This window comes from Peromyscus leucopus, chromosome 1, assembly GCF_004664715.2.
Source record: "Peromyscus leucopus breed LL Stock chromosome 1, UCI_PerLeu_2.1, whole genome shotgun sequence".
In the NCBI taxonomy this organism is placed as follows: domain Eukaryota; kingdom Metazoa; phylum Chordata; class Mammalia; order Rodentia; family Cricetidae; genus Peromyscus; species Peromyscus leucopus.
The window spans coordinates 74,327,038-74,353,430 of NC_051063.1; the positions used below are offsets into that span (position 1 = coordinate 74,327,038).

The 26,393-nt window shown below is 47.0% G+C and overlaps 1 protein-coding gene across 10 annotated transcripts in view; it reads left to right on the plus strand.

Moving 5' to 3' along the window:
• Fgfr2 (fibroblast growth factor receptor 2) overlaps positions 1 to 26,393 on the plus strand; it is a 108,440-nt gene that overhangs the window by 24,456 nt on the left and 57,591 nt on the right. For 5 of the 10 annotated variants that reach the window (XM_037209999.1, XM_037210003.1, XM_028868120.1 and 2 more), the window contains exons 3-6: positions 402 to 668; positions 1,884 to 1,961; positions 14,335 to 14,504; positions 24,438 to 24,561. In XM_037209999.1, coding sequence (XP_037065894.1) covers positions 402 to 668; positions 1,884 to 1,961; positions 14,335 to 14,504; positions 24,438 to 24,561 — 639 coding nt within the window. The remainder of the gene's footprint in view (positions 1 to 401; positions 669 to 1,883; positions 1,962 to 14,334; positions 14,505 to 24,437; positions 24,562 to 26,393) is intronic. The other 5 variants (XM_028868149.1, XM_037210011.1, XM_028868141.1 and 2 more) reach the window with 2 other exon arrangements.

Consider the following 26,393-nt stretch of genomic DNA (forward strand, 5'->3'; position numbering starts at 1 on the left):
GAGTGTGTGTATGTGTGTGCATGTATCACACACCCCGTCATGTTGAATGGCTAGCTTGGCAATCACCTTTAGACATTTCTGGTGGATTTTCCTTCTACTCTGGGGCGTGGTTGGTTTTTAAAGCCCTATTTACAGCCCGTGGAAACAAACCAACCCAGGACAGCTTCTGCTGGCTGCGACTGTGGCCATCGTTTCCAGGGCTGTCTGTCAAAGTCTGAGTGGGGGCTGCTTCCCGGCTTCTGGGGTGCGGTGAGAGATGATGGGCGCCTCCTGAGGCCGTTTGTAAAGCAAGAACAGTGTCTCCTGGGAAAGAACGGCCTCCACTGACCTTTGTTGGACCTTCTCTCCTCTCTCCCTCCTCCCCATCTGCCTCTGTCTTCTCTCTCCCACCTCCTCTGCAGAGCCGCCAACCAAATACCAAATCTCCCAACCAGAATCGTACGCGGTCGCCCCCGGGGAGTCGCTAGAGTTGCGCTGCATGTTGAAAGATGCCGCGGTGATCAGTTGGACTAAGGATGGGGTGCACTTGGGGCCCAACAATAGGACAGTGCTTATTGGGGAGTACTTGCAGATAAAAGGCGCCACACCTAGAGACTCCGGCCTCTATGCCTGTGCCGCAGCTAGCACGATAGACAGTGACACTTGGTACTTCATGGTGAATGTCACAGGTGAGTTGGCTTGCAAGTGTGACGGACCCTCCTGTCTCCTCTTCTGCAGTTGTTTTCTGGTTGAAAAGTCATGATGATTTCCGGCCGAGTGAAATCACAGCGAACCGTACTCATTGACTGCCAGGCACAGACAGTGTCAGTTTGCTATTCATTCGAGACAAGGTCTGCTTTTGTTGCCCAGGCTGGACTTGAACTCCTAGGTTCACATCAGCCTCCCACCATTCCCCTACCCCCACCCCACCCCCCTCAACACACACACACACACACACACACACACACACACACACACACACACAAGCTGAGACCACAGGCGTAGACGACTGTGCCTGGCTGATCTATTTCTGACATTCCTCACTGGGACCCTGTATACCACAGATTTCTCAAGTGACAGAGATATTCCAAAGCAGGGTACACAGTCTTCTTCACATTCCCCCCCGCCCCCACATTCTTGGCATTTACAGTATACGGTTGAAATATGGGAATCTAGATTTGGGTTCCTTTGCTAAACCCCAAATTTCTCTCCTTTTTATTTCCTTCTATATAGTGAAGGGAATGATGGGTAGCAGCAGGCCTCCTTTGTGGCCAGTTGGGAATTCTCCCTTCCGAATGTTGGTTAGCAATCAGAAGGCTCACTCGGGAAACTGAGTTTTATTTGGGAGTCATTTCTATCTTGAAGAGAACCCTGAGTGTTGAAAAGGGGAAATAAAACCAATGTTTGGCTATTAGAGTCAAAATTTGTTGGGGGTGGGGTGGGACTGGAGAGATGACTCAGCAGTTGGGAGCACTGGCTGCTCTTCCAGAGGCCCCAGGTTCAATTCCCAGCATGCACATGGCAGCTCACAACTGTCTATAACTATAGTTTCAAGGGATCCAACACCCTCACACAGAAATATATGCAAGCAAAACATCAGTTTTATTTATAAAAATAAAGTCATTAAAAATTTTTAAAAGTTGTTGGGGATTTGAATACTCTTTGAAGCTCAAAACCCATCCCAGTTTTAGATAGGAGGGAATCCTGAGTTAACACAGGGTTTCCAGGTGATCCACTCTTCACAGAGACGCTTTAAGCCACTAAAACCATCTTAACACCCCAAGGTCTCTGCCATTGCTCCTGGGCTCTCGGGTGGTTGAGCTCTCTCCAGAAGAGTTCAGCCGCATGTGGTGGTGACCTTTGCCTTTGCAAACGCATCCATGGATATGTTCTTTTGAATGCAGATGCCATCTCATCTGGAGATGACGAGGACGACACAGATAGCTCCGAAGACTTTGTCAGTGAGAACAGGAACAACCAGAGTAAGTAACCTGCCTCTGAAGGTCCCCGAGAGGAGAGAAGAGGGGAGTCCTGCCTTCTGTCGAATCCTCACCTGTCTTCTGTCGACTCCTCCGAACTGCCATGCTGTGTCCCTGGCCCTCACTGTCCCCCCACCATGTCTGCTGTCCCTATTTTCCAACTTGAGAATAAACTGGGCTGCTGTCCACTCTCTCGCCACTTGTCCTTTCTTTGTGTGTCAACAGCGCTCTCTTGCAAACACTGTTTCTGTCTGTGGTCCCACATTTCTTCTTTGGTCTCTCGGTGTTCATAGACAGACCACTAGTAGGACTGGTGGCCATCTTGGTCTTCTTCATAACCCCCATCATGCCTTTCCTGACTTAAGATGATTGCCTCTCCTCCCTCCTGGAGTAGTTCACTGTTATTACTGATCTATTCATTTATGGAGACAAGGTCTCGACTTTGTTGCTCAGGCTGGACTTGAACTCCTGGGCTTGTGTGATCCTGCCATGAGCCTCTCGAGTACTGGGGCCCACAGGTGTGAGCCACTTTGCCTGAATGATCTCTTTTGGAAAGTCCTCCACGGGGCCGGGTGGTGGCTTGTGGTTGGAGGTCAGAGATGTTCCTTATACATAGCGTATAGCTTAACAAGAATTATCTGGCCCAGAGTACAATGTTCTGAGGCTAAGAGACCCTAGCCTTTGCAACGTTGCCTCTTGCTGAGGGGAAAGAAAAAGCATGTCCTACTTTGAGGATGGTGATGAGAAAGGGGGTGAATGTTGGCATGTCTTAAGGCAGTGGGCATTGGGCACTTACTCTTGAGGTCGCTGACTTGCTTGGTAACAATAACATGACCAGCTTCTTGGAGCTGGGCAGCCAGAGATCCAGTAATGATTCACTGCTTCTCGGTTACTCACTTGCTATCTGTGCCTCAGACGGGAATGGCAGCCATGTCTTCTGGGAAGTTAGATTAAAGGAGAGCGTGTGCTTCGAAGACTCGGTGCTTGTGAACATTTGTTCCGCAAAGATTTAAAACACAGAATCACTTACTGTCCAGGTAGGGCTGGACTGTTCCCAAGAGATGGTGGTTCTGTCCGTCTGTTTTGCTCCCCACACTCTATGCCTGTTGTATTCAGCGTTATTATGAAAGGATTTTTTTTTTTTGTCACAAGTGAGTTAAATGAGTCATAAATAATAACAATTAGTTACTAAAATGAGCCTGTGGCCTTAGACTATGTTTTTAGGGCTGGTGATGTACCTGGATTGGTAAAATGCTTACCCAGCACGGGCAAAACCCTGCTCTCGACTCCCATCACTGCATGAGTGGGCACAGTAGCACATGCCTGCAGTCTCAGCTCCAGAGGCGGAGGCAGGAGGATCAGAAAGAAAAAGGGTACCATTTGAATAGCTCATAGCAAAATCAAGAGATTACCCACAGACTTCCCCCTGCCCCAAGGATAGTCTCTCCCATTGCCAACAGCACTTGAGACCCCAAAAGAGCCCACATGGGCTCAACACCGGAGCCCAAGGTCTGTGATCCTCAGGGTTCACTGTAGGACCTGGGCCTTATGCAAATGAATAACAGTATGTTTCTATCATTGTGCTATCACACAAATTTTATTGTCCTAAACATTGCCGAGCATTACTTATTCACACATACACACACCCCCGCCCAGCCCTTAGCCACCACCAATCTTTCCAGATTTTGCCTGTTCAGAAATATCATATGTTAGATTCATATACTATGTAGGCTTTTCAGATAGGCATCTTCCCCCTAGTGATGTGCATTACATTTTTCCCTCTGAATTTTCCAATGAATTCAGCTGATTTTTTCTTAGTACTGAACAGTATCCCTAGTTTGTATGTACACAGATTATGCATCTCTCCATTGAAGGACATCTTGGTTGTTGCCTAGGTTTGGCAGTCACGAGTAGAGATGCCATAGACCAGGTGTGGGATTTTTAGCTATACATTTCCTTCTCCTTGGAACATCGCTGTTAGATGCTGTGGTAAGTTCAGATTCACTGGAAGCTGGCCAAACCGCTTTCCAAAGCAGCCACAACATTTTGCGTTGCCACCATCCATGAAGGAGAGCCCCCTGGCTCTGCATCCTTGCCAGTATTTGGTGATGCTGGTGCTATGGATTTCTGTCATTGTAGAATGCGGTTCCCTCATGACGAGGATGGGAAGCATCTTTATATGTGCTCGTTGGTGAGTGTCTGTTAAATGCTTTGTCTTTTTATTTTTAATTGAGTTGTTTGTTCTCTTATTGTTGAGTTTCTAGAGTTTGTGTGTTTTTGGATAGCAGTCCTCTACTCCTTCATTCAAATCCTCTCTCCTAGTGTGAGAATGCCTTTCTTCAACAGTGTCTCCCAGAGCAAACATTTTAAAGCCTTGCTTATCAGCTCTCTCGTGGGTCCCCTCATGCCATTAGTGTTGTCTCTAAGAAGTCAGGAGTAAACTCTAGGGCGCTCCTCTCACTCCTTGGGAGCCTTATAGTTTTGTGTTTTACATTTATATTCCAGTTGTCATCTATTTGCAAGGTCTGGGTGTAGGTCTATTTCCTCTTGCCTCTGGATGTTGTTCACAGTTATTCTTGTATCATTTATTGAAAACACCATCTCTTAGCCTGGGTTAGCTAACAGAGAGAATGTTGTTAGGCCCTGGGATAAATATTGTCACTCCAATGAATGTTTGGCTTTGTTCTTAAGTCTCAATAGTTTGGGCATAAGGAGAAATAATTTAGTTAATATAATTTTTACTCTAGGGAGAGTGAACACTTAGGAAAGTGGTTTTCAAAGTGTGCCTGGACCAGCAGTGTTAGCGTCATGTGGGAACTCTCTAGATATACCCGTTCCTTAAGCTTGTCTTCAGACCTACCTAGTTAGAGATGTGGGGTATGTATTCCTGTGTGTAATGTGTATTTCATTTCACATTAAGGTATAAGAACTGCTGCCTTGTGGACACGCACACACGCACTCGCACGCGCACACAGACTTTCCCCAAACAGACACAAACTACCAGCCACGTTCATAAAAACCAAGAAGGCAAGTGAAAGTGTGTGCTGCTACTGTGGGTTGTGACAGCCTTGCAGAGGCTTGTTACCTTTCTTGCTGTCCTCTGGTAACAACAGGGACCCAAGCAGAATATGCTGTTCATAGTTGCCGTTCCTTGGCTCTCCCCGAAGCAGGAGGCGGAACCCTCCCAAACCGGCTCTGGAGGGCACTGGTGCGGGCTGTCGGCTCAGGTTCGGCCTCCAGTAACCCTTGATGCAGAAAGCAGCAAGCCTTATTACAGTGATCAGAAAATAGTCTGAGGGAGCAAAGGGAAGTGTCCAGCCACTCGGAGCCTGGTACCCGTGAGCATCCCAGGTCCCCACGGGGGCGGGGTGTGTGTGAGATGATATGTTTGCACAGTTGCTTATAGCGCTCAAGTGGTACCACATGTGGGTGCCTCCATGGTTGATTGAGACATCAGGTTCCACCCACTTGGATTTGCTGGCACACCTGGGAACGGTTCTGTGCTGGGTCAGGTCTGCTGACGACATCACTAGGAACACACGTGATGTCATGACGCGTAACAGTAGGTATAGGTTGTATAACAGCCGCGGCTGAGTGATTGGAGCCTCCTAGTGTTTCGGAGTTTGCCTGTTGGGGACCTCTGGGGATATTGCTGTGACTCCTTGCCCGACTGCCTAGCATCTGTGTAGAAGGGCCGGGCAACAAAGCACGGTGTGTCATGGTGCCACCCCATAGAGAGGCTGCCACACTTTCACCCTGCAATGGGGCTTTTGGTAATTGGCTCTCAAATGACACCCGCTCCGTCCCTGAGATGGGTGCTGTGTGGTGATTAAGGGCTGGTGTTAGCTGTACCGGGGAGACAGTGCTGCAGGGAGGGGCCTGTGAAACATTAGATGCTATTTAAAGTGATAGCAGTTCTTAGCTGGCTACTTGGCCTCTGCCATCTGTTAGTGTGATTAGCCTGGTCTGATTCACAGGTGCAGCCTGGGGCAGCTGAGATTAAGCAGCTGTGGCCTGTGTGTGGGGACCAAAGAATGCTGGGATGAGGATACTTGGCAAGGAGGGAAAGGGGATGTTACTGTTCAAACTTTTTTTTTTTTTTTTTTTGCCACCTCAAGTGTCAAATACCTGACCTGATTACTAGGAAAAATGCAGAAGGTCTGAATTCTTTGCATTTTCAGACACCTGGAAGCATCCTTGTGTCCACGTTGATTCCTCTGGTGCCTCTGTTGTCTGGAGATGCCACTGGCATGTGCTTGAATATTTGACTTGAGTAAAGTCGGCCAGTGGTGTTCTCGGGACTGTGCCGACTGTGGTGGTCTGGGGTTTTGTGCGCGCCATTTTCCTGTTGCCCTTTGGGATGTTGCCTTTTTTTTTTTTTTTTTTTTTTTTTTTTTTGAGACAGGGTTTCTCTGTGTAGTTTTGGTGCCTGTCCTGGATCTTGCTCTGTAGACCAGACTGGCCTCGAACTTGCAGAGATCTGCCCCGGCTCTGCCTCCCGAGTGTTGGGATCAAAGGTGTGTACCACCATCACCTGGCCCCGGATGTTGCATGTTTTAAGTTTGTGTTATTCAGCTTGAAAAGTGTCCAAGTGATTTCTTCTGCCAGATCGCTAGACTGTCATTTATCTGGTTTTGTTGGCTCATTGTAGGAAGGCAAGCTTCCCTGACCAACAGAGGTCTTCAGTTCTGTGTAGGGTGCAGGAAGCATGGTTGCCAAGTCCAAGCACAAAAACAACCACCAAGAACTAAGAAGAGGGCTGGGAGATAGTCCAGTGGGTAGAAAGGTGCTTGCCACCAAGCCTGATGACCTGAAATAGTTCTCAGAACCCACTTGATGGAAAGCAAGATCAGACTCCCACAGTCAATGTCTTAGTTAGGGTTACTCTTACCGTGATAAAACACCATGACCAAAAGCAAGATGGGGAGGAAAGGGTTCATTTCACTCACAGGTCCATATAGCAGCTCATCATCAAAAGCAGTGAGAACAGGAACTCGTACAGGGCAGGTATCTGGAGGCAGGCAGGAGCTGATGCAGAGGCCATGGAGGAGTACTGCTTTACTGGCTTGTTCTCCATGGCTTGCTCAACCTGCTTTCTTATAGAATCCAGAACCACTAGCCCAGAGGTGGGGCCACACAAAATGGGCTGAGTCCCTCCCCAATCAATTGCTAATCAAGAAAATGCCCTACAGGCTCACCTACAAGGGGATCTTATGGTGGCATTTTCTGAATTGAGATTCCCTCCTCTCAGATGACTCTAGGTTGTGTCAAGTTGACATAAAACTATCCAGCACAGTCAGCATGCATGTGCGCGCAGTCAGCATGCATTTGCACACGAGCGCGCGCGCGCGCGCGCACATACACAAACACACACACACACACACACACACACTATGCATCCCTGCATTGGCTGACAGGATGGATAAGGCTCCCCATCCCCTTTTGAGTCAAATCCTCCTGTCAGAGGAGGTGTGTGGAGGGCGCCGTCTGTAGGTCCTGTTTTAGCAGCTGACTAGCTGATGTCCTCACACCTTGCTAGCACTCACTCACTCTCCTGAGCAATCCTGTGGTGCCATCATAAGCGTAGGCTCAACTGAACTTGTTTTCTCTGGACCAAATGTTACCAGTTCAAATGCTGATTTTTGAAATGCATCCAGGTTGAGGGTGTAGAAGGTTCCCCATCTATGCATCAGCATGGGAAAGGTAACTTACCTAGTTCTTGCCTTTCCTGGGAATTTAAGTGTCTTTGTAGATTATCTGACAGCAGATTTATGGAGGTTAAACAAAAATTGTTTTCCTCAAGCTTGTGTTTAAAGTGATTGTTTCTGAAGATTCTGAGAGTTCGTTCTAGGGTAGCTCATGTTTGGCTAAAAGTTTGGCTCCGTTGCATAACTGGAGGGCTCCACAGCAGGATAGCGGGACAGCGGGACAGCGGGACAGCAGGACAGCAGCATCCAGATTCCTGATGTTGGAGTTGTCCTTTCTTTTTTTTTTTTTTTTTTTTTTGGTTTTTCGAGACAGGGTTTCTCTGTGTAGCTTTGTGCCTTTCCTGGAACTCACTTGGTAGCCCAGGCTGGCCTCGAACTCACAGAGATCCGCCTGCCTCTGCCTCCCGAGTGCTGGGATTAAAGGCGTGCGCCACCACCGCCCGGCCTGGAGTTGTCCTTTCTAGTGACAGGGATTTTTTCCATTTTGATTTCATCTTTGTTGAGACCGGCAAAGGTCACTTACCCCCACCTGAGAGAGAAAGGCAGCGGTCCTAGTTTCTCCTTTTTCCGGGGTGGGGTGGGGGGCCGTGGGAGAAGGGCTGGAGGAACAAGGGAAAACCAAAGTCCGTGGTAGGAGACCCCAGACTCGTGGGTTACCCTGTTGCTGTGTAACAGTCCTGAGTCACCGTGGTTCTGATGTGTTTGTGTTTTAAAACTTGGTGGAGGTGGCGTCCAAGGTGGTGAGTACACGAATTGAGAAGACTGAAAAAGACACAGTGTGTAGGCTGTGGAATGTTCTGGAAAGTCTTCCTAATGGAAACCACCCGGGAAGGTGGGTTCAGGTTCCTCATGGCAGATGGTGCTAATGGTGAGCCTGCCCCCAGCTAGCTGCTCTGCCGGTGGATGGGAAGCCTTGTCTTGCAACAGATCCTGTGAATTCCATGGAGTCTCCTCGGGTACCCCACTCATTTCTCTTGTGAGTGACTGACCCCCCACCCCCCACCCCACACACACCACGTGTTTTGGATAAAACACATCACTGTTCAGTGGGCTGTTTGATAGCGATTTCTAGAAGCCAGACTGTACCTGTGGTGGTTTGAATAAGAATGGCCCTCAAAGGTTCATATATTTGGATGCTTAGTCACCAGGGAGTGGCACTGTTTGAGAAGGATTAGGGGGTGTGGCCTTGCTGGAGAAGGTGCGTCACTGGGGATGGGCTTTGAGGTTTCAAAAGCCCACACCAATCTCTGTCTCTTTCTCTCTGCCTGTGGACCAGGATGTAGAGTTCTCAAGCTACTTCTCCAGCACCGTGTCTGCTCTCTTTATGATGACGAAGTACTAAACCCCTGAAACTGTAAGCCAGCCCCAGCTAAATGCGTTCTTCCATAAGAGTTGCCTTGGTCATGGTGTCTTTTGACAGCGCTAGAATAGTGTCACTACTCTTTTTTAAGTCCCGCCCCCACCCCCCAATTCTGGTAGATTTGGTTTCTCTCAGTTTATATCAAACCAAAAGCAGATAAATGACAATCTATTGCAAGGAGAGTGACATTATAAAAACAAAAAACAAACAAAACCCAAAGACATCAGGGGGCGTAGCATTCAGATGTCCTGATTAGTGATATTTTTAAAAGCCCTAATTATAGACTTAAGGCAGGGGCCTTAGTGAGGCTTTAGGGAGCTGGGGAGGCTTGATCTAAGAGCTGAAACAGCTCGTGCGTTTTAAAATTTCTGCATCAATAAAAATAAAGTTGGCAGTCATCAGCGTCCCCGGCTCACATAAATCTTGAACTTTTGACTTAATTACTGTGGGAGAGTTCACAGGGCAGCCTGCTGTGGTCGAGGAGCATTGCTAAGGGATCTGGAGACTGGGGGCTAGCCTTGGCCCGGCCTCTGGCTTTGTGACCTTGATCAAATCACTTAACCTTTCTGGGTGACATTGATCCTGTCAGCCATCAGGCCAGATGGAGGAACACTGTAATATGACTCTCTGTTTTTCCTTTAAAATATGGGGCTGTGCTTGCTTTTGGTTCTGGACAGAGACAAGCTTGTAAACCTTAGATGTCAATACTTGGCCGTGTAAGGGTTTTTATGGGGCAGGCCCAGCAGCTTATGTTTTATCATTAAGTTTAAATTGCAGGGTCAAAACCCCCTGTAGTCCTACCATTTGTTGACAAAATCAATACCTGCGTAGCACACAGATGCCTGGGAAGAATATTAGAACCTTATCAGAACAGCTTCCTTGGTTTATAGTAAAGCTTTTCCCAGCCATCCATCCTTCTACCCCGTCTGCAACTCAAGCTGTGGCCTATTTTATTCTCCGCCTGCTAGCTGGCAGTCACCAGCAGGTGTACTTTCCAGGATGGACACCTTGAGCGTGGAAGCTGGCATCCGTGACGAGGAAGCAACCATTACAGCGGAGGAGGCACGGACCTCCGTGATGGGGCAGAATGGCTAAGGATGGCCGTTAGGGTCCTAGGAAGGACTGTGAGTGGAGTCAGGGCCTCTCTTAACTCAGTTGCATTTTAGCAGAGTGAAAATTGACCTAGCACGATCACCCAGAGGTGATAAGTGCTGGCTGGTATAAAGGAGGACGGCTGCTCTCGGCTCTCAGTAGGTCGACTGCATCTTTCTGACGGGATTTTACTTCTTTGTGATGCTGCATCCGACTGTTTGTTTGATTTCCTTATTCTTCATATTTTGTGACGAGCAGGTTGTTTTTCTTTTTGCTGTGATCTCCAGGAGGAGATCTATGAATGTCAGAGCCAAAGGGAAGTCCATTCATTTACTTCACAAGTGACATGGTGTGCTTCACTTTTTTGGCCTTTGGAGGTCTAAACCACAATCCCCTCTTATCAGATCAGTGCCGTTGAGTGTGTGCTGCGTATCTCTAAGGTGATACCAAGGGAGGCAGAGAAGGCAGCTGCTCACGGTCCCGGTTTCAGGCAATCTTGTGTGCTATCTTGCCAATTCTTTTCCAGTAAGTTTGTTGAATAGCCAGTGTGTGGCCATCTGCTAGGTACCAGGATCATCTCTGCATCTGCTTGCAGGCTTTGACTCCATTGCAACACTTCCTGCTCCATGTGGAATTGTGGACATGCTCCCAAGCTTTGGTAGGGAAAAGGCTGGCTTGGCTTCTCCAAGATGCTTGGCCCTTGTTTCTCTGATTGTATATTCTACCTCTTTGGTGCCTGGACGTTTGTACGTAGTTACTTTGTGGAAATGGCAGGGCATATTGAGGAGAAGAATCTGCAGAGTCCGGTGTGTTGGACCTGCGATGCCAGCACTAGGGAAGAGGAGGCAGGACCTTGAGTTTGATGCCAGCTTGGGCTACATAGCAAGACTGTCTCAAAGGACAGGAGGCTGCTGCAGAAGGAAAGAAACACAGTATGATGGTTGTATAGGAGTGTTATTTTTCTAGATTATGACGTTTATATTGGGAAAGGCCATGTTATTGTTATAAATAATAGTTTTATCTCTTCTCCAAGCATCATGTTTATTTATTTATTTATTTTTTTAAAATGCACACTCGCCATCTTAAAGGAGGCTCAATTGCAAAGACTGTTGTCCCGAGGTAGCACTCTGCAGAGTGCCGGAGGCCAGAAAATCAGCAGCACGATAGAGCATGGGGACGTCCCTTCCCCGGCACACCGGCACCTTAAACAACTTAGCTCAGTGACCTTTCGGCTCCCCAAGGCTTGTTGTGAAATTCAGTTCCAGCTACAGCCTCATAGTGATTGGATTTCATGGTGCCCCCGCCCACCTTGGGTCTCTGAGGCTGAGGCAAGAAACAGTGTCCAGACTGTGGTGTGTGGCCAGGGCCCGTTTTGTGAAAGCATGTCTTCTAGCAACAGTTTCCCTCGAGGGAAGCAGCTACCTGCTAGAAATCCCAGCCACATTCTCTTATCCTATTCCGTAAGTCATTCCTTGGCCACCAAGACAAAGGCTTGGGTTGCCAGTGTGCTTCTGGCACAAGCCAGGGCAGTGCATTGCACGTGGCTGGGGGGGGGGGCAGGTCCCCTGCGGTGGTGCAGCCTCATGGATGGCTTAGAGTAGTGAAGAACATTCCTAGTTCCTGCGGCCAACTCCTCCTTTTTGACCTCAGAGAAAGAACATGAAAATCATGCGTAATGGTTTGTAAGCACCTATTTGTTGATTTCTTTTATGTTTTTTTTTTTTTTTAAAAAAAGGACATTCCAGAGCTCAGCCCAGCAGTAATTGATGCTATCTGAAAGAGTGACTGCATTAATATTTAGCTAATTCGTGTGAATAGGCCATTGTGTTTACTTAAACAAATGACATGAGTCCAGACACCTGACAGCATGAGGTATGCTTTCCATTTAGGTCAGATTTGTTAAAGTCTTTGTGTAGGGACAAAGCTCATTATTTATTTTGGGATCTCAATGACTGCTTTCAGTGGCTTTGGATGGATTTTTTTTCTAAGTAGAAGCTTTTTCAAATGAAAGATGATTGTTTCAGGGTATGCCAGGTCCTTGGGGTCTTGTGATAAGTAGGAGTCCAGTGGTTCCCCTGGTGAACTCTCAGAAGAATAGATGTGTTTACAAGTATCCAGTGCCCTAGCTACAAGGTCCTCAAGATGCATATCACAAATGCAACTGGATTGAAAGGAAATAGTGTAGCCTCTTTTCTTCTGGCTTGGACTCCTTCCCTCTCCCCTCCCCTCCCCTCCCCTCCCCGCTTTCCCTCTGCTCCAAATGGGTGAGCAGCTGTGGTTTTGCCATCTTAGTGTCGTGAGGTTGCCACCTACATCCCACCACTTTGCCACTTGGGAATGCATTAACATGAAGAAGATACAGTGCCCTCTTGATAAGACATCCCAGCCCTGCCTCTCATAGCAGGTGTCAAAAGCAAGGGCAAGACAGCCAGGGGCAGGGGCGGTTATTCCAGAGAGGGATTGTAACAGGAGAGCCTGGCTGTGCAGGTTGAACCTCTCCCAGCAGGTGCCAGAGGGGAGACTGCCAAATTCACTCCTTGGCTGGGACCATTTTGCCTCTGGTTTGTGGAGTGAGCGGGCCGCTCCTATTGCCCCTCACCATGGGGAAAGTATAATTGTTGCCCGGAAGTTCTGGACAACACTGAAGGTTGACGTGTTCGCCCTAACGGACTGTTTCAGATCTAGTGTTCAGTGTCTAGAAGGCATGCTCGAAGACATGGCTTCTCGGTGAAGCTGGTCAGTGTTAGCAAGGAGACTGGGGCTAGGAACTGGGACTTGGGCATCAGACTGATCTTGGTTAAATCTCAGTTGGGAGACTTTTAGTGCTGTGACTATTTGCAGGTAAGGTCTCAGTACCTCAGTTTCCTTGACCTGCAACAGGGACGGTAATGGCTCCCCACTGAGTTGTGAGGATTCACATGCTAGGCATGTACAAGCTCTTAGAACAATGCTTGGCAAACAAATACTGGGTCATGAGTAGGCTCGAGCCATTAGTACTGGCATAAAGAATTGATAGCAGCATTCTGGATTGATGGTGCGGCATCTGTTTATAAAACGTACTTTACTTGTTACTTGGTCATTGAAAGATCTACCTCTTTTTCTGAGCTTAAAAAAAAAATCACTTGTACCTGTGACTGTGAGGGCCATTTAGGGGCCATGACTCATTCAGCATTTGATTAGTTGCCTCCTGTTAAACTTAGCCATGGCATGGGGATTATAGTGTTCATAAGCACCACTGGAAAGAAAGAAAAAAAAGATCTCTTTCCTTTAAAAAATTAAGCTATACTTAGCAATACAGTATTTTGATTTATTGAATAAGGTGCTAGGAAATTAATGATAGCTCCCAGGATCATTTTATTATGCTAAGATAATTTATGCTATTGATCACCATTTACAAGATTGCTTGGGGCTGGCTAGAGTGTTAGATCAGTGGGTAAAGAACTTGCTCTGTAAAGTATGAGGACCTGAGTCTGAGTTAGAGCCCCACAACCCATGTTAGAAAAAGCCTGGCATGATGGCACATGCTTGTAATCCCAATCCTGGGGAAATAGAGACGCACAGATCCCTGGGGTCTCAGTGGCAGGCCAGCCTAACTTGCTGGTTAGGTTCCAGGCCACTGAGAGACTTTGTCTCAAAAAAACAAGTCACTTAGCTTTTGGCACTTGAGGAATGTCACCTGAGGTTGACCTCTGGCCTCACACACATGCACATGTGCCCGTACACACATGAACACCCTTTATACTCATGCCCACACAGAAAGAAAGTTCTGATGGGCAAGTTTATGTGGTCCCTGAGGACAGTTTATTTTTACAGTGTGTATATATGACCATTTAATAGGCGTGGTGATCTAAAATGATGTATTTTTGGAGGACTGAGCCCTTGCTATTACATGGGCTGTTTCTGTGAATATAAAGTAGCATTTTAAAGCATGATTTGACATGAAATTATTTTTTGGCACCGGACAGGAACAAGAGAGAAGGTGCTTCAGATGCTTTTTTCCCCCCTGTTAATAGTCATAACCCAATAAGCAGCCCCTCTGGGGACCTTCTGCTGGGCCAGCTGGACCAGACTTTTGAAAATAGTTTCCTAACATAAATATTATTCGAAGAGTCAAAGGAAAATCAGGTCCTTTCTTGTACCACAAAGCAGCCTTACCTTTCTGGGGTTGGTGAGGCTATTCCTTCACCCACCGCCTGTCATTTGTCTTCTGATTCAGGAGCACCCTACTGGACCAACACAGAGAAGATGGAGAAGCGGCTGCATGCCGTCCCCGCCGCCAACACCGTCAAGTTCCGCTGTCCCGCTGGGGGGAATCCAACGCCCACAATGAGGTGGCTGAAAAACGGGAAGGAGTTCAAGCAGGAGCACCGCATCGGAGGCTATAAGGTAGGACTGAACTTCGAAAGCCCTGTACTTCTGAAATGTTTATTTTTCAAAGTCCTCTGAAGTTGGCAGGGCCAGAAGGAATGGGCATTTTTAAAAACGACGTAATTATTGTAATCGGTCACGTCACCGTTTGATATGTTTAAAAGATCACCCTGGACGCCCCTGTAATTTTAAAGTGAGTCCCCGTTTGCATTCTTCTTTACACGAGGAAAGTTTAATAACCAGGGGGTCGAAAGTTGAGGGTCTGTTTTCTATATGCTTTATGGTCTGTAAAACTGGAACTGGCGCAGCTGCCCTGTGAGGGTGGGGTTGTATTAAGAGCGAATAGCTTGGGTTAGAGGAGGCAGTGTGAACTGGTATGTATTAATGGGGGGAGATGCTGGACAATGACAGAAGCAGTCCCCCCCCCTCCTCCATCACCAGAGATGCTCAATGGCCCATCAGAGAATGACCTAAAATTTTTAGTCTCATCAGGCACTGGGGAGTTGGGCAACAGGATCTCTGTGACATCCCTGAGAGGACTTTTGGGGATGCTAAGTATAGTTCTGCTCATCCATTCAGCATCATTGATTGAGTGTCCTTACATAGGACACTGTCTAGGCACTGGGGATGCTAAAGCAAGCATGGCTGGACATGGCCTCCAGTCGGAGGGGCCCTGGTTTGGCAGGAAGACCAACTTAAGAGCTGGCGTTTGGAGGCTGCTGATAAAGACGAGGTCTCAAGTGCCTGTTGCATCGGGTGGGCATGAAAGGAAATGTGGTATTAGTACAACTGGAGAATAGGGAGAAAGGAGCGCCAGGCAGCCAGATGTGGTAGCACACGCCTTTAATCAGGACTCAGGAAGCAGAGGCAAGCAGATCACTTTAAGTTCAAAGCTAGCCTGCTCTACACAGTGAGCTCTAGGATAGCCAGGGCTACATACAACCACCACCACCAAAAAAACAAACAAAAAAGAGGAACAGAGAAAGGTTTGAGGATTAGTTGGAAAGATATTTTTTTTTTCTTTGAAAGAGAGGGATGGAATTTTCAAATTATTCAGCATGGATAGAATTTTAAGAATTTTGCGTGGGAAGAGGATTTAAGGAAACCTTATTATGAAAGTCTGCTGTGCATTTGGAAGAAGAGGTGAGGGTGTATCGGTTATCAGTTGCTGTGTAACAAGGTGCTCCAGGTTGTGGCTTTACAGTCTTACTGCAAATCCGAGTGCAGCCTGGTGTGGGGTCTTTTCTCTTGGCCTCTCCAGGACTGTGCAAGGTTTTAGTTAAGGCTGGGTTTTCCCTCAAAGGGTGCACCAGGGAAGGAAGTGTTCAGTTGCCATTAGCATTCACTGTCTTGCTCCTTGCCACATGGGCCAACACAAAGCAAGTGACAACATGAGAGTGGTTATCTTCAGGGTAAGCAGACGAAGGAGCCAGAGTGGAAGGACCAAGATGTCAGCCTTCTGTCACCTCCTCATGGAAGCAATGTCCCAGCCCTTTTGCTCTTCCCTTTTATTAAATGGGTACCCAGGGAGGAGATGAGGCAGGGGCATGAGTGCCAAGAGTGGGGGTATCACTAAGACCCATCTAAGAAACTTCCAGCATGGGTAGAGAGAAGGCGCCAATGCCCAGTTCTTAAAAGGAGGCGTTCGTGGAGGCAGCATTGGAACGTGTGTGGAAGAACAGACTGGTCTCTCCCCGTGCGTAACCTGGTACTGTGGTACCCAGCCCCGATGCCACCCTGCAGAGCGTATGTGGGCTTCCTTCCCATCGTCAGAGAGCTGGGGCCGGCAGGGCAGGCTTTCATCTTCAAAGGCTTATTTGCTTCTGTCAAAATTTTTGCCCTTTGGTAGATCTGCTGGATCTCAGACGTGGAAACTCTTCATTCATCAACCGTGACTTCTACTTGTTAGTAGAAGCAGGAGTCGTGAGGTTGATTTGTCCTTTCCTTCTTAGTTTAGACCCTAAAATAAATAAACAAAGATAACAAATAGACAAAGGTTTTATTAGTCATTGCTTCTTAGAAAAGGAGGGTCACTGGGAGCTGGGGAGATGGCTCCACAGTTAAGAGCTCTGGCTGCTCTTCTAGAGGATCCAGGTTCAATTCCCAGCACCCACAGGACAGCTCACAACTGTTTGTAACTTCAGTTCTAAGGGATCACATACCTTCAAACCAATCCACATTAAATAAATTATTTAAAAAAAAAAACAAAAGGGGAGGGTCTCATCACTTAAACTCTGCCCCGCCCCCCATTGGCTTACTGTCCTGGCCTGCGGAAACTCATACAATTGAGGCAGTTTGGACTATTTAAATGCAGTTTTACTGTAAAAATGGTGGTCAGAGTCCTAATTCTCCTCAGAAAAACAGCCTCTAAGCAAGTACAAAGCGAGCCCGTGAGTCTCCAGAGACTCTTGGTCTTAAAATAAATGGGCTGTACATCATTATTATGGATAAGGAACACTTTGCAAATGTGAATGAGTGATTACGATTATGGAGCTGTTAGGCACAGGGGCTTAATGAGGGGACGCCCTTGATTTTTAACAGGTGCAGGTAATTTTAATTACCCGTGACAGCATCACGCTGAATAAGAACACCCAGGAGGACCCTGAAGAGTGGCTGTAGCCTGTGGACCGTTTTTTTTTTTTTTTTTTTTTTTTTTTTTTTTTTTTTTTTTTTTTTTTTTTTTTTTTTAAATGTTTTATCTAATTTGTTTTATGTGTATGGGTATTGCCCATGCGTATATTTGTGCACACAAGCCTGCCTGGTGCCCTCAGTTCAGAAGAAGGCATCAGATCCTTAGAACTGGAATCGCAGCTGTGAGCTGCCTTGTGGGTGCTGGGTCCTCTACAAGAGCAGCAAGTGCTCTTAACCACTGGGCCATTTCTCCAGCCCTCCCGCCCCACCCTGAGGGTTTTCGTTAATTAGTGTTTGAGCTGTTTCTCTGGAGGCAAAGAGAAAGGAATGTGAGTGACTAGAGACTGATCTCTAAATCCAAAGAGATATTAAAAAATTTTTTTGATGTTAAAAAAATTTTTTTTCCGAGGGCTGGGGTCAGTTGGTAAAATGTTTACAAGCCTGAGGACCCAAGTTCGATACCTGAACCCATGACAAAGGCCAGCTATGCTAGTGTGTGCCTGTGCGCTCCCAGGGCTGGCGTTCACTGGCCGGCAGCTCCCCTTGTCCAATCAGTGAGCCTCGGGTTTGGTGGGAGGTCTTGTCTCGAAAGAATAAGGTGGGGAGGGGGAGCCCCAGATTTGACCTGGCAAATGTGGCATCCGTACACATCTGTACCTTAACATATACTTATGCATGCCGCCCCCCGCCAAAGATGAAGGAAAGGGGGTGAAAAGGAGAAAGCTGGCCTTTGGAATGTGTGATCCTGTCCCATTGCTCTCCTGATCTCTCTGGTGCACGCAGGAGGAGGCTGTGGCCTGGTGGCCCCTGAGGTGACCTGTCCAATGTAAATGATGGTGCAATAGAGATTTTCACAACAGGGCAATTAAGGTTGACACCCATAGGATGTTTATTTGGTGACACTGGGAATTTAGAAATTCTGTGGAGCCCCAGGGGCTTCTGGGACTGAGGAAAGTCGCAGCTTTCAGCTTGGCAAACATGGTTCCCTAAAGCATAATTCTTGCTGAAAACAAGCTAAACCCGTCCAGGTTCCTGGCTCGAAGCATGGGAGGTCCCTTCTCCTGGGGCTGGTCCCCTTCCTGGTGTATCTGCCTGCCTGATACCTGTCTACTTGAGACTTCACCTGGGCCTTCACGGGACAGTGCTGGGTGTCTTGGTCCCTGCGTGGGCATCTCCTTTTGGTATTTTTTTTTTCCATTGCTATGTGGACTTCTAAACAAATGCACCTACCAGCATTTGCCCTGAGGTGCTGTGTGGAAACAAACTGTAGCTCTGCATCCCTCAGAACTGAAAGGAGAGACCTACTTAAAAACAAAAAAAGCTTGCTTATTAGTGTATGTGTGTATAGGTGTATCATGTGGAGGTCAGAGGACAACCTGTGGGAGGGAGCTGGTTCTTTTCTTCCACCAGATGGGTCCTAGGGAATCACACTTAAGCCGTCAGTCTTGGAGGGGATGGCCTTTACCCGCTGAGCCCTGTCATCATTCGAGAGATACTTAATGGAAGAGACCTACCTAACTCAAACCCCACAGAGAGGGCCTGCCGTGTCCCAACCCCTGACTCCTCTGATTCCTGCCTGTTTGCCTCTTAATGAAGCAAGGTGTCAAGTTTTCCACAGTGTGTTTTTCCAGAAAGCCAGAGACCTGGATGTTTCCGTAAAGGAACATTGGTTATTTGCGAAACTTTTCTTGTTTCTTCATAAACCTGTCATTCTGGAGCCCACCTCGGCTTTGATGGCCAGGCCAGGCCTGCAAACCCTTCTGACTTGTTTATGGCTTTGTGGCCCTTGGCCACCACACCCCAGCATGCTTTGGAATGACTTGTGCATGGGGCCATCCTAGGGAGAAGGAAAAACACAAAATCACTTGAAATCAGAGAATTGAAAAAATGGGACCAGAACTTGGGCTGGAGGGATGGCTTGGTGGCTAAGACCATGTTCTGCTTTTCCAGAGAATCTGGGTTCAGTTCCGGGCACCCAAAGATCTAGTGTGTCTCTAGCCTCTGAGGGCACCAGCACTTACATACACATATCTTTCCCACATAATACACATTGATTAAAATAAAAATTTATTAAGTATTTTAAAAAAGAGGAGGCAGGTGGATCTCTGTGAGTTCGAGGCCAGCCTGGTCTATAGAGCGAGTTCTAGGACAGCTAAGGCTACACAGAGAAACCCTGTCTTGAAGGGAAAAACAAAAAACAACCCCCACCCCCCAAAAAAGGACCAAGACTAATTTCAGTGTAGCAATATTTGGCATCCTGCATTTAGTATTACCGTTTAATTAGAGACATACTGGATAGCTGAGACAGACTGGCCTCCAACTTACTGTGTAACCCAGGCTGCCGTCGACCTCAGTCTTCCTTCCTCTGCTGCCTAGTGCTAGGTACTAGCCATGCACCACCGCGTGCATCCATATTTTTTAGTATGTCTGAGAGGCAGAGGGAATGGCAGTTGGTACCGAAGTTAAGCTTGACCAGAAGCATGGTTCGTGTTTTTTCTTCTCTCTCTCTCTCTCTCTCTCTCTCTCTCTCTCTCTCTCTCTCTCTCTCTCTCTCTCTCTCTTTCTCTCTCTCGCTGTATTCTTCCAACTCTGCCACCTCTCTGGATTATGAGACTTAAAAAAATACCCACCAGAAATTGTCCTAGAATACCTATAATAACTATATATTGCTTATCCATTTTTATTATCTCCAAAACTTTTTTGTTACTCTAAATAAAATCTCTGCACCCATTAAGAAATTACCCCTCCCCCAGGACTTGAGATCCTCAAGTCTATTTTTTTTTTTTTTTTGGTCTATGAATTTGCCTATTCTCAGGACCTCATGTAAATGGAATCACAGGGTGTTCGCCTTTTATGCCCAGCTTATTTTACATCATATAATGTATTCAGGATTCATCTGTGTTATTGTCTGAGTCAAAACGCATTTCATGTTTATGGTTGATTCCTATGGCATCAAATGGATGTACCCACCACCTTTTGTGATTGTTTCTGTGCATCTGTCTGAGTCCTTGCTTTCAGTTCTCTGGGGTGGATACCTAGTGGACTCGCCGGACAGTTCTTTGTTCAGGTTTTGAAGGTCGGCATTATTAAAGAGCTGAGATCGCGAGGTGTGAGATGCCCGTTGCCGATGCCCCGTTGCCGCCCGCTTTGCCAGCGCTGCCAGGCAACAGGCTGTTGAGTTGGGCACCCTGGCATTTTGCAGTGTAAGTCCCACTTGCTCTGCAGAGATTCGGGGGTTGTTGACTGGGCAGAGTGAAGAGATTCTGTTTCCGCTATCGGTGGTACAGAACTGATGGTGCCGCCCTGCTCTCTGGACAGGCCCCTGCAGAGCAAACTGCTACCCATCAATGCCGGTTTAAGCATTAACGAGTGTTTGCCTTCATTTCCGGGTGATGACCAGCAGCCCCGAGTGCCAGTCCCGCCACACGTGTGAGCCCCGCGCACAATTCCACCCAGAAGGAGTGGCTTGACATCCCTAAGAGCCTTCTGGAAATGGGGCTTGAGATGGAATAGTCAGATTCCAAACATCTTAACAACAGCGGGTGTGTTTGTAGACCGCCTTTCTGAAGCCCAGGCCTCAGCGATTGCTATTTTCTGGGAAGTCACAGGGGCATCTCTTGTCACATGGACCCTTCCTCCGAGCTGGCTCAGGGGACAGCTTCTGGATGTTTATTCCACTTGGTAGTGCACACCTGGGTATTTGGAAATCTTTGAATATTTTGTTGTTTTGCAATGAGGAAGCCAAACATCCAGGTGACAGCTGGGGCCTTTGACCCTCGACTCTCAGGTGAGATGTTTGATTCTGCACTGATGTTAAGTCTTCACGCCCTGTGTCACCTGGACATAGCCGAAGCCTTCACAGGCACTTAGAGAGGTCTGAGACAGCCGGAGAGTCTGGGAAAATAAAACAAACCAAACCAACTGTCTGGACCACCTTCTCTCTTCACACTGGTGGGGTGTGGACCATTTGTGGAGTCTGTTTTTCGTGCTCCACGTTAACTGCTCAGGGGCTTAGCGTCAGTCTGCTTTGTTTCAATACTGAAATGTTATTTCAAGAAAGACCTTGGTGAACATAGTTTTGGAGCTCTGCTCACCAGTTCTGTTTCTTGGCAGCGGGAAAATAAGGATGAATTCCACACAAATTTGGCTGTGGGCAGGAATGAAAACAAAGTTCCAGGAATATGCTGCCTGGTGCAGGGCTCCTCCTGTCCCTGGCCTTTTGTCCTTGGTCAGCTAGAGAGATCCAGATGGGGACATTCTCCAGAGCAGGATCTAGGACCCAGCAGACGGCTGAGGAGCCCTGCTCTTTCAGTTCGTGTGTCTGTGTGCACACATGTGTTTGGAGGCTGGAGGGGGCCATCGAGTGTCTTCCTTAGTCACTTTCTATTGTACTGTGTGAGACAAGGTCTCTTACTGAACCTTGAACTTGCTGATTGGCTAGACTGGTTATTTTGTGCAGACAAGATACCCAGATGTAACATTTACAGGGTTAAACAACAACAACAACAAAAATGTCATTAATTTTAATGGGTGCCACCAAATTATTCCTCGGACTGGTTTCTCTGGCTTTATGTTGCAGTTTTCCATTTGTCTCTGTATTCCCTTATATTCACTCACCAAGTTCGAAAGTGACACTGATCTTCCTAATTTTTGTTAATCAGCTGGTGAACAAGTGTCTCATTATTGTTTTAATTTGCATTCCCTTGATTGCTAATGAGGTTGAACAGCTTTTCAGATTTTTTTTTGGGGGGGTGTGATATTTATATTCCCTGTTCTCTGAAAGCAAAAATAATGTATATGCATTTGACCCAAATGACAAAATAATTGTGGCCCTGCAAATCTGAGACACTGAGAAGAGCACACTGAAGGGCGAGGTGCCGTTCACATGCTCGCTGCAAGGGTACCCTCCTCAGGTCACGTAGACGCTTGGTGTGCAAACACTGATTTAATACGTTTCTGAACTTGGTGTCTCATTTCTTGTAGAATTGCTGTTGGGGTTGTTTGGCTCACTGTTACTCTCACTAAGAGGAGGCTCTCCTCTACAACAGAAGCATCTACCTCCCACTGTTGGAGGTTTCTAAGAGCATCCGTTTGAAAAACGCCACAGCTTTAAAATTTGGGTTTGATGGTGTGTCAAGGAATTTAGTTGGGATCAGTGGTGTCAGAAAGAAAATATGAACAGCACTGCATGTGGGGGATATTGATTAACAAGGTTCTAGGAGGGTGGAGATACCTACTTTGGTCTATGTGCTTCTTACTGTAATAGCATATAATAGCATGCTAACTTATTGATATTTGTAGTGTGTCTCCAAGAAATGAATATTCAGGGCTCTTTCTTAGAATGCCAAAGACCCAAGGAAACACCTAACAGACCATGTGCTTTGCAAGAGAGGTGGGGTGGTGGTCGTGGTATCCAGAAAGGCAGCTGCCAGGCTGTGCTGCCCCAAGCCAAGATCTGATGTCTTGGACAGCCAACGTCACCTCCCTTAACAGTTCAGGGGCAAATCCATTTGGAATATGCCATGTGCCAGAGTCTGAATCCAGGCACAAGAAAGACATTGACAGTTTGGATGGGGTCCAGAGTGAGACGCTGCCATGATTAAAGGCTTACAGGCATGACATTTGAGCGGGGGCTCAAAGAACTGAATATTTACAGCAGGGCTCAAGGCTGGATTATGAGGCTTGGTGACTCTGGAGCCTGTGGCTGCATCCCCAAATTACCCTCCATGTGGCTGGCAAGGAGAGAGCCGTTTCTGATATTCCTGAGATCCTGGGATGCAGAGGGTCTGCCTTGAGTTCTGCAAGAGAGCTTGTTACTTCCTCCCCATCCTCCAGAGTGCCAGCTTCAGGTAGCACCCTGGGACGGGAATTAGATCGCTTCCCGGAATTAGACCGTGGAGTTTGGCATGTTGTTTCCCCCAGCAGGATACTGATACTGCCTGGGGTAGGGAACTTTTACCTGTGAGGAAGGCATCTTTCTTTCTCTCAGGCTGTCTTGCAGGTCCTGCAAGGAGACCTATGTGAGTCTTTTGAAAAGCACAGACTTTCTCTGTTATCAGCCTGAAGCCCTCAGATTCGTTCCCTCTCCCCACCTATCTCGCGTGTGAGTTGGTTTTCCTTTGCCACCTTCCGGTGCTGGACTCTGAGGCAGCTCCACAGCTGTGCAAGGGTTGGAGTCAGTGGCATCTAAGCAAGGTGATGCTTGGCCTCATTCCCAACCCTTTGCTTGTGCTGTTAAAAGGGATCCAGCCCCTTCCTTACCTCAGTGGCACCAGGTGACACCCTGGTGGGAACGATGACCTTGGTGTTGAGCTCAGCAGCAGTAGCCCCCCCCCCCTGCAGTAACAGTCACAGCATATGCTTACCCCTGTTCGCAGGTGCATCATGGGACGACTGCCCTGCCCTCTCTTCTTAGAAGGGAGTGGCTGTGAGGTGACTCTCCTTACTCTCTAGTTTAGGTTCTTGTAAGATGAGAACATTAGAACCTAATGTGAGCTGGCAGGCTGTGGGTGGGACTCACAATAGGCCCATTTTATATGCACTTCTTATCTTTGGAAAGTCTCAAGGCACTTATAAACAGATAAGTAATTTGGAATCCTTGCTCCCATGCCTGGAATTCTGGGAATACCAGGAACATGTGCCTTTTATTCGTCTCCCAGCAGGAAGGGAGAAGGGCAGACCCATGGTCCCAGTTGAAACTTCTTGAAACTTCCACAGATCTGGGGGCCCAGAGAAAGAAACAAGAAGCTCTCGGAACAAGAATAGATCTGACCCAAGGGTTTCTTGGGGACTTAAAGTTAGCTAAGGCAGAAAGTGTGATCATACAGCTGGTGATCAGCAGTGTTGGCTCCAGGTGGTTCCATGGTGCTCTGGGGACTGCAGGCTCCCATTGGGAAGGTGGCCTTAGTAGTTTGCCTGCCAGTCAGATATGACATTGTGTGGCTCAGTGATTTGGACCTCTTGGCCATGTGGGTTCTCCTAATGGAACCTCAAATCCAAGACAGGGAGCACACCTTTGTGTCCTCCTGGATAGCCCTGTGTGTTCAGAGTATGCCACTACCTGCCCGCCAGGCTGTTCTAGGGAAACCTCTCTTATCATTCATCACCATTCTGAATATTAATTGTGAGGGCAGGTTACAATTCCTCCACATCCTCTACTTCCACCCACTTCCCCGGGAATTGAACCCAAACTATGTGGGTGCTGAGCAGGCTATGTCCACTCTTAGCCCCAGCCAACTTCATTTTAAGTCAAGAAAGCACACCACAGGTATCTGGTGCTAGATGTGTTATAAATAATCACCTTTCCTTTGGCTTTTTCAGGTACGAAACCAGCACTGGAGCCTTATCATGGAGAGCGTGGTCCCGTCGGACAAAGGCAATTACACCTGCCTCGTGGAGAATGAGTACGGGTCTATCAACCACACATACCACCTGGATGTTGTCGGTGAGTTGGCCTCTTGGGCAGCAGTACACCGCCAATCTATCCTAGCTTGACTCAATTAAAACCACACAGTGAGGGTATTTTCTCCTCACTCTTAGGGAGAATCAGTTTGTCTCTTTTTTGTATCCATGAGATATCATCTGAGAAGGTTGTGTCTGTCATATGACTGTGTTCTATTTCCTGGGTAGCCAGGTTTTATGGGCTTCAGGGGAATCTTCTTGGTTCCGAAGCATTATCTTTCATCAGTATAAAAGTATAAAACAATCAGTATAAAACATCTCATTCTGGAAGCTAAGATTACTGTGAATAATCTTAGTGTATGCAGGAAAACTTTTAATTATGTATATAAGTGTGTGTCTGTTTGTGGCTATGTGCAATTGAGTGTAGGTGCCTGTAGAGGCCAGAAGAGGGCATTGGATCTCCTGGAGCTGGAGCCATAGACAATTGTGTACCACCCAGTGTGGATGCTGAGGATGGAACCCAGGTCCTCTGCAAGAGCAGTATGTGCTCTTAACTGCTGAGCCGTCTTTCCACCCCTGGAAAATTTTGATTTTTAATAGAGAGGCAACATTGTTTAAAGAAGGACAACTTACCACATTGACTGAAGAGTAAAGAAAAAGTTAATATAATGATTGAGCCTGTGCCTGGCTGGAAGAAAAAAGCCAATGTCAGAGATGGTCATTAGGTAGTTCAATATCTTATCTATTCCTGGAAGACATTTCTCTGAGTAAAGGGAACTCACAAATATGTTTTTGTCATAGATAAGTAGATGATTTTTGTTACCCATCTTAAGGTTACACATCCTGTAGTTCCCAAAAGGAACGTTTCCTCCCAAGTTTTACTGGTTATCATGAGTTTTTGTGACTAATGAAGAGATTTGATTGGTTGCTACATTAGTTACTTTTCTTGTTGTTGCACAGAACACTCAATGAAAGCGACCCATGGAAGGAGCCTTTCGTTTGGGCTCACAGCTTGAGTCTGTCATGGTGGCAATGGCGTGGAGTCAGGAACAAGGCCCCTCGCTCCTCTTTTTTTGCAGTCCATGAAGTGGGGTGCCCACTTGTAGGGTGGCTCTTCCCACCTTTATTAACTTAATCTAGAAACTCCTGCATCGACTTGCCCAGAGATTTGTCTCCTAGGCAATTCCAAGTCCTGTCAACTCTGAGTCGGTAGTCGGTGTTTGCGCACAGACCCTGACAGGAGTCTGCGGCTCGGCCTCTCTGTGTTGTGGGGATGGTGGGTTCAGAGCTCTTCCCTATAGAAGCTGTCTGTGCTTTGAATTGACTTCACTCCTTTCCTCTCCCTGGTCATTTTTTGGGGTTACTCTTCTGTGTGCAGACCGTTGCCTGAGGTCTCAACTCAAGAGTTCCCAAGAACCCGGTTTGATTTCTCACGGCCTTTGGTGACTCCACAAATGTGGCTACCCACTTTACTCTGTAAACATGGACCCTCCTACATCATTTCCTATGCAAGGACCTGGATATTATCTTACTTATGAGTATTTCTGTCCTTTTATAAAATGTAAACTATTTAAAGGAAGATTCTGCAAATTCTTGAGCTGCCCGAGAACCATTAAAAACCTTCCTCAATGTGGGATTAACCAAATTGCATAGTTTTGCTTAGTTGAAGATTTAGGTTAACTAAAAGTTAAACAGAAAGTCATATTGTTTTTTTTGTCTGGTTAAGTGAGGTTACAGTCACAAAAACTCTGCCTTACCAAGCATAGTTCATACAATCTTTAACTTCCATTTGAGTGTAAGCATTTAAGTGACAAGAGTATTTTGAGTTATTTAGAAGGCTTAATGTGAAATTTGATAGGCCATTGTGTAACACCC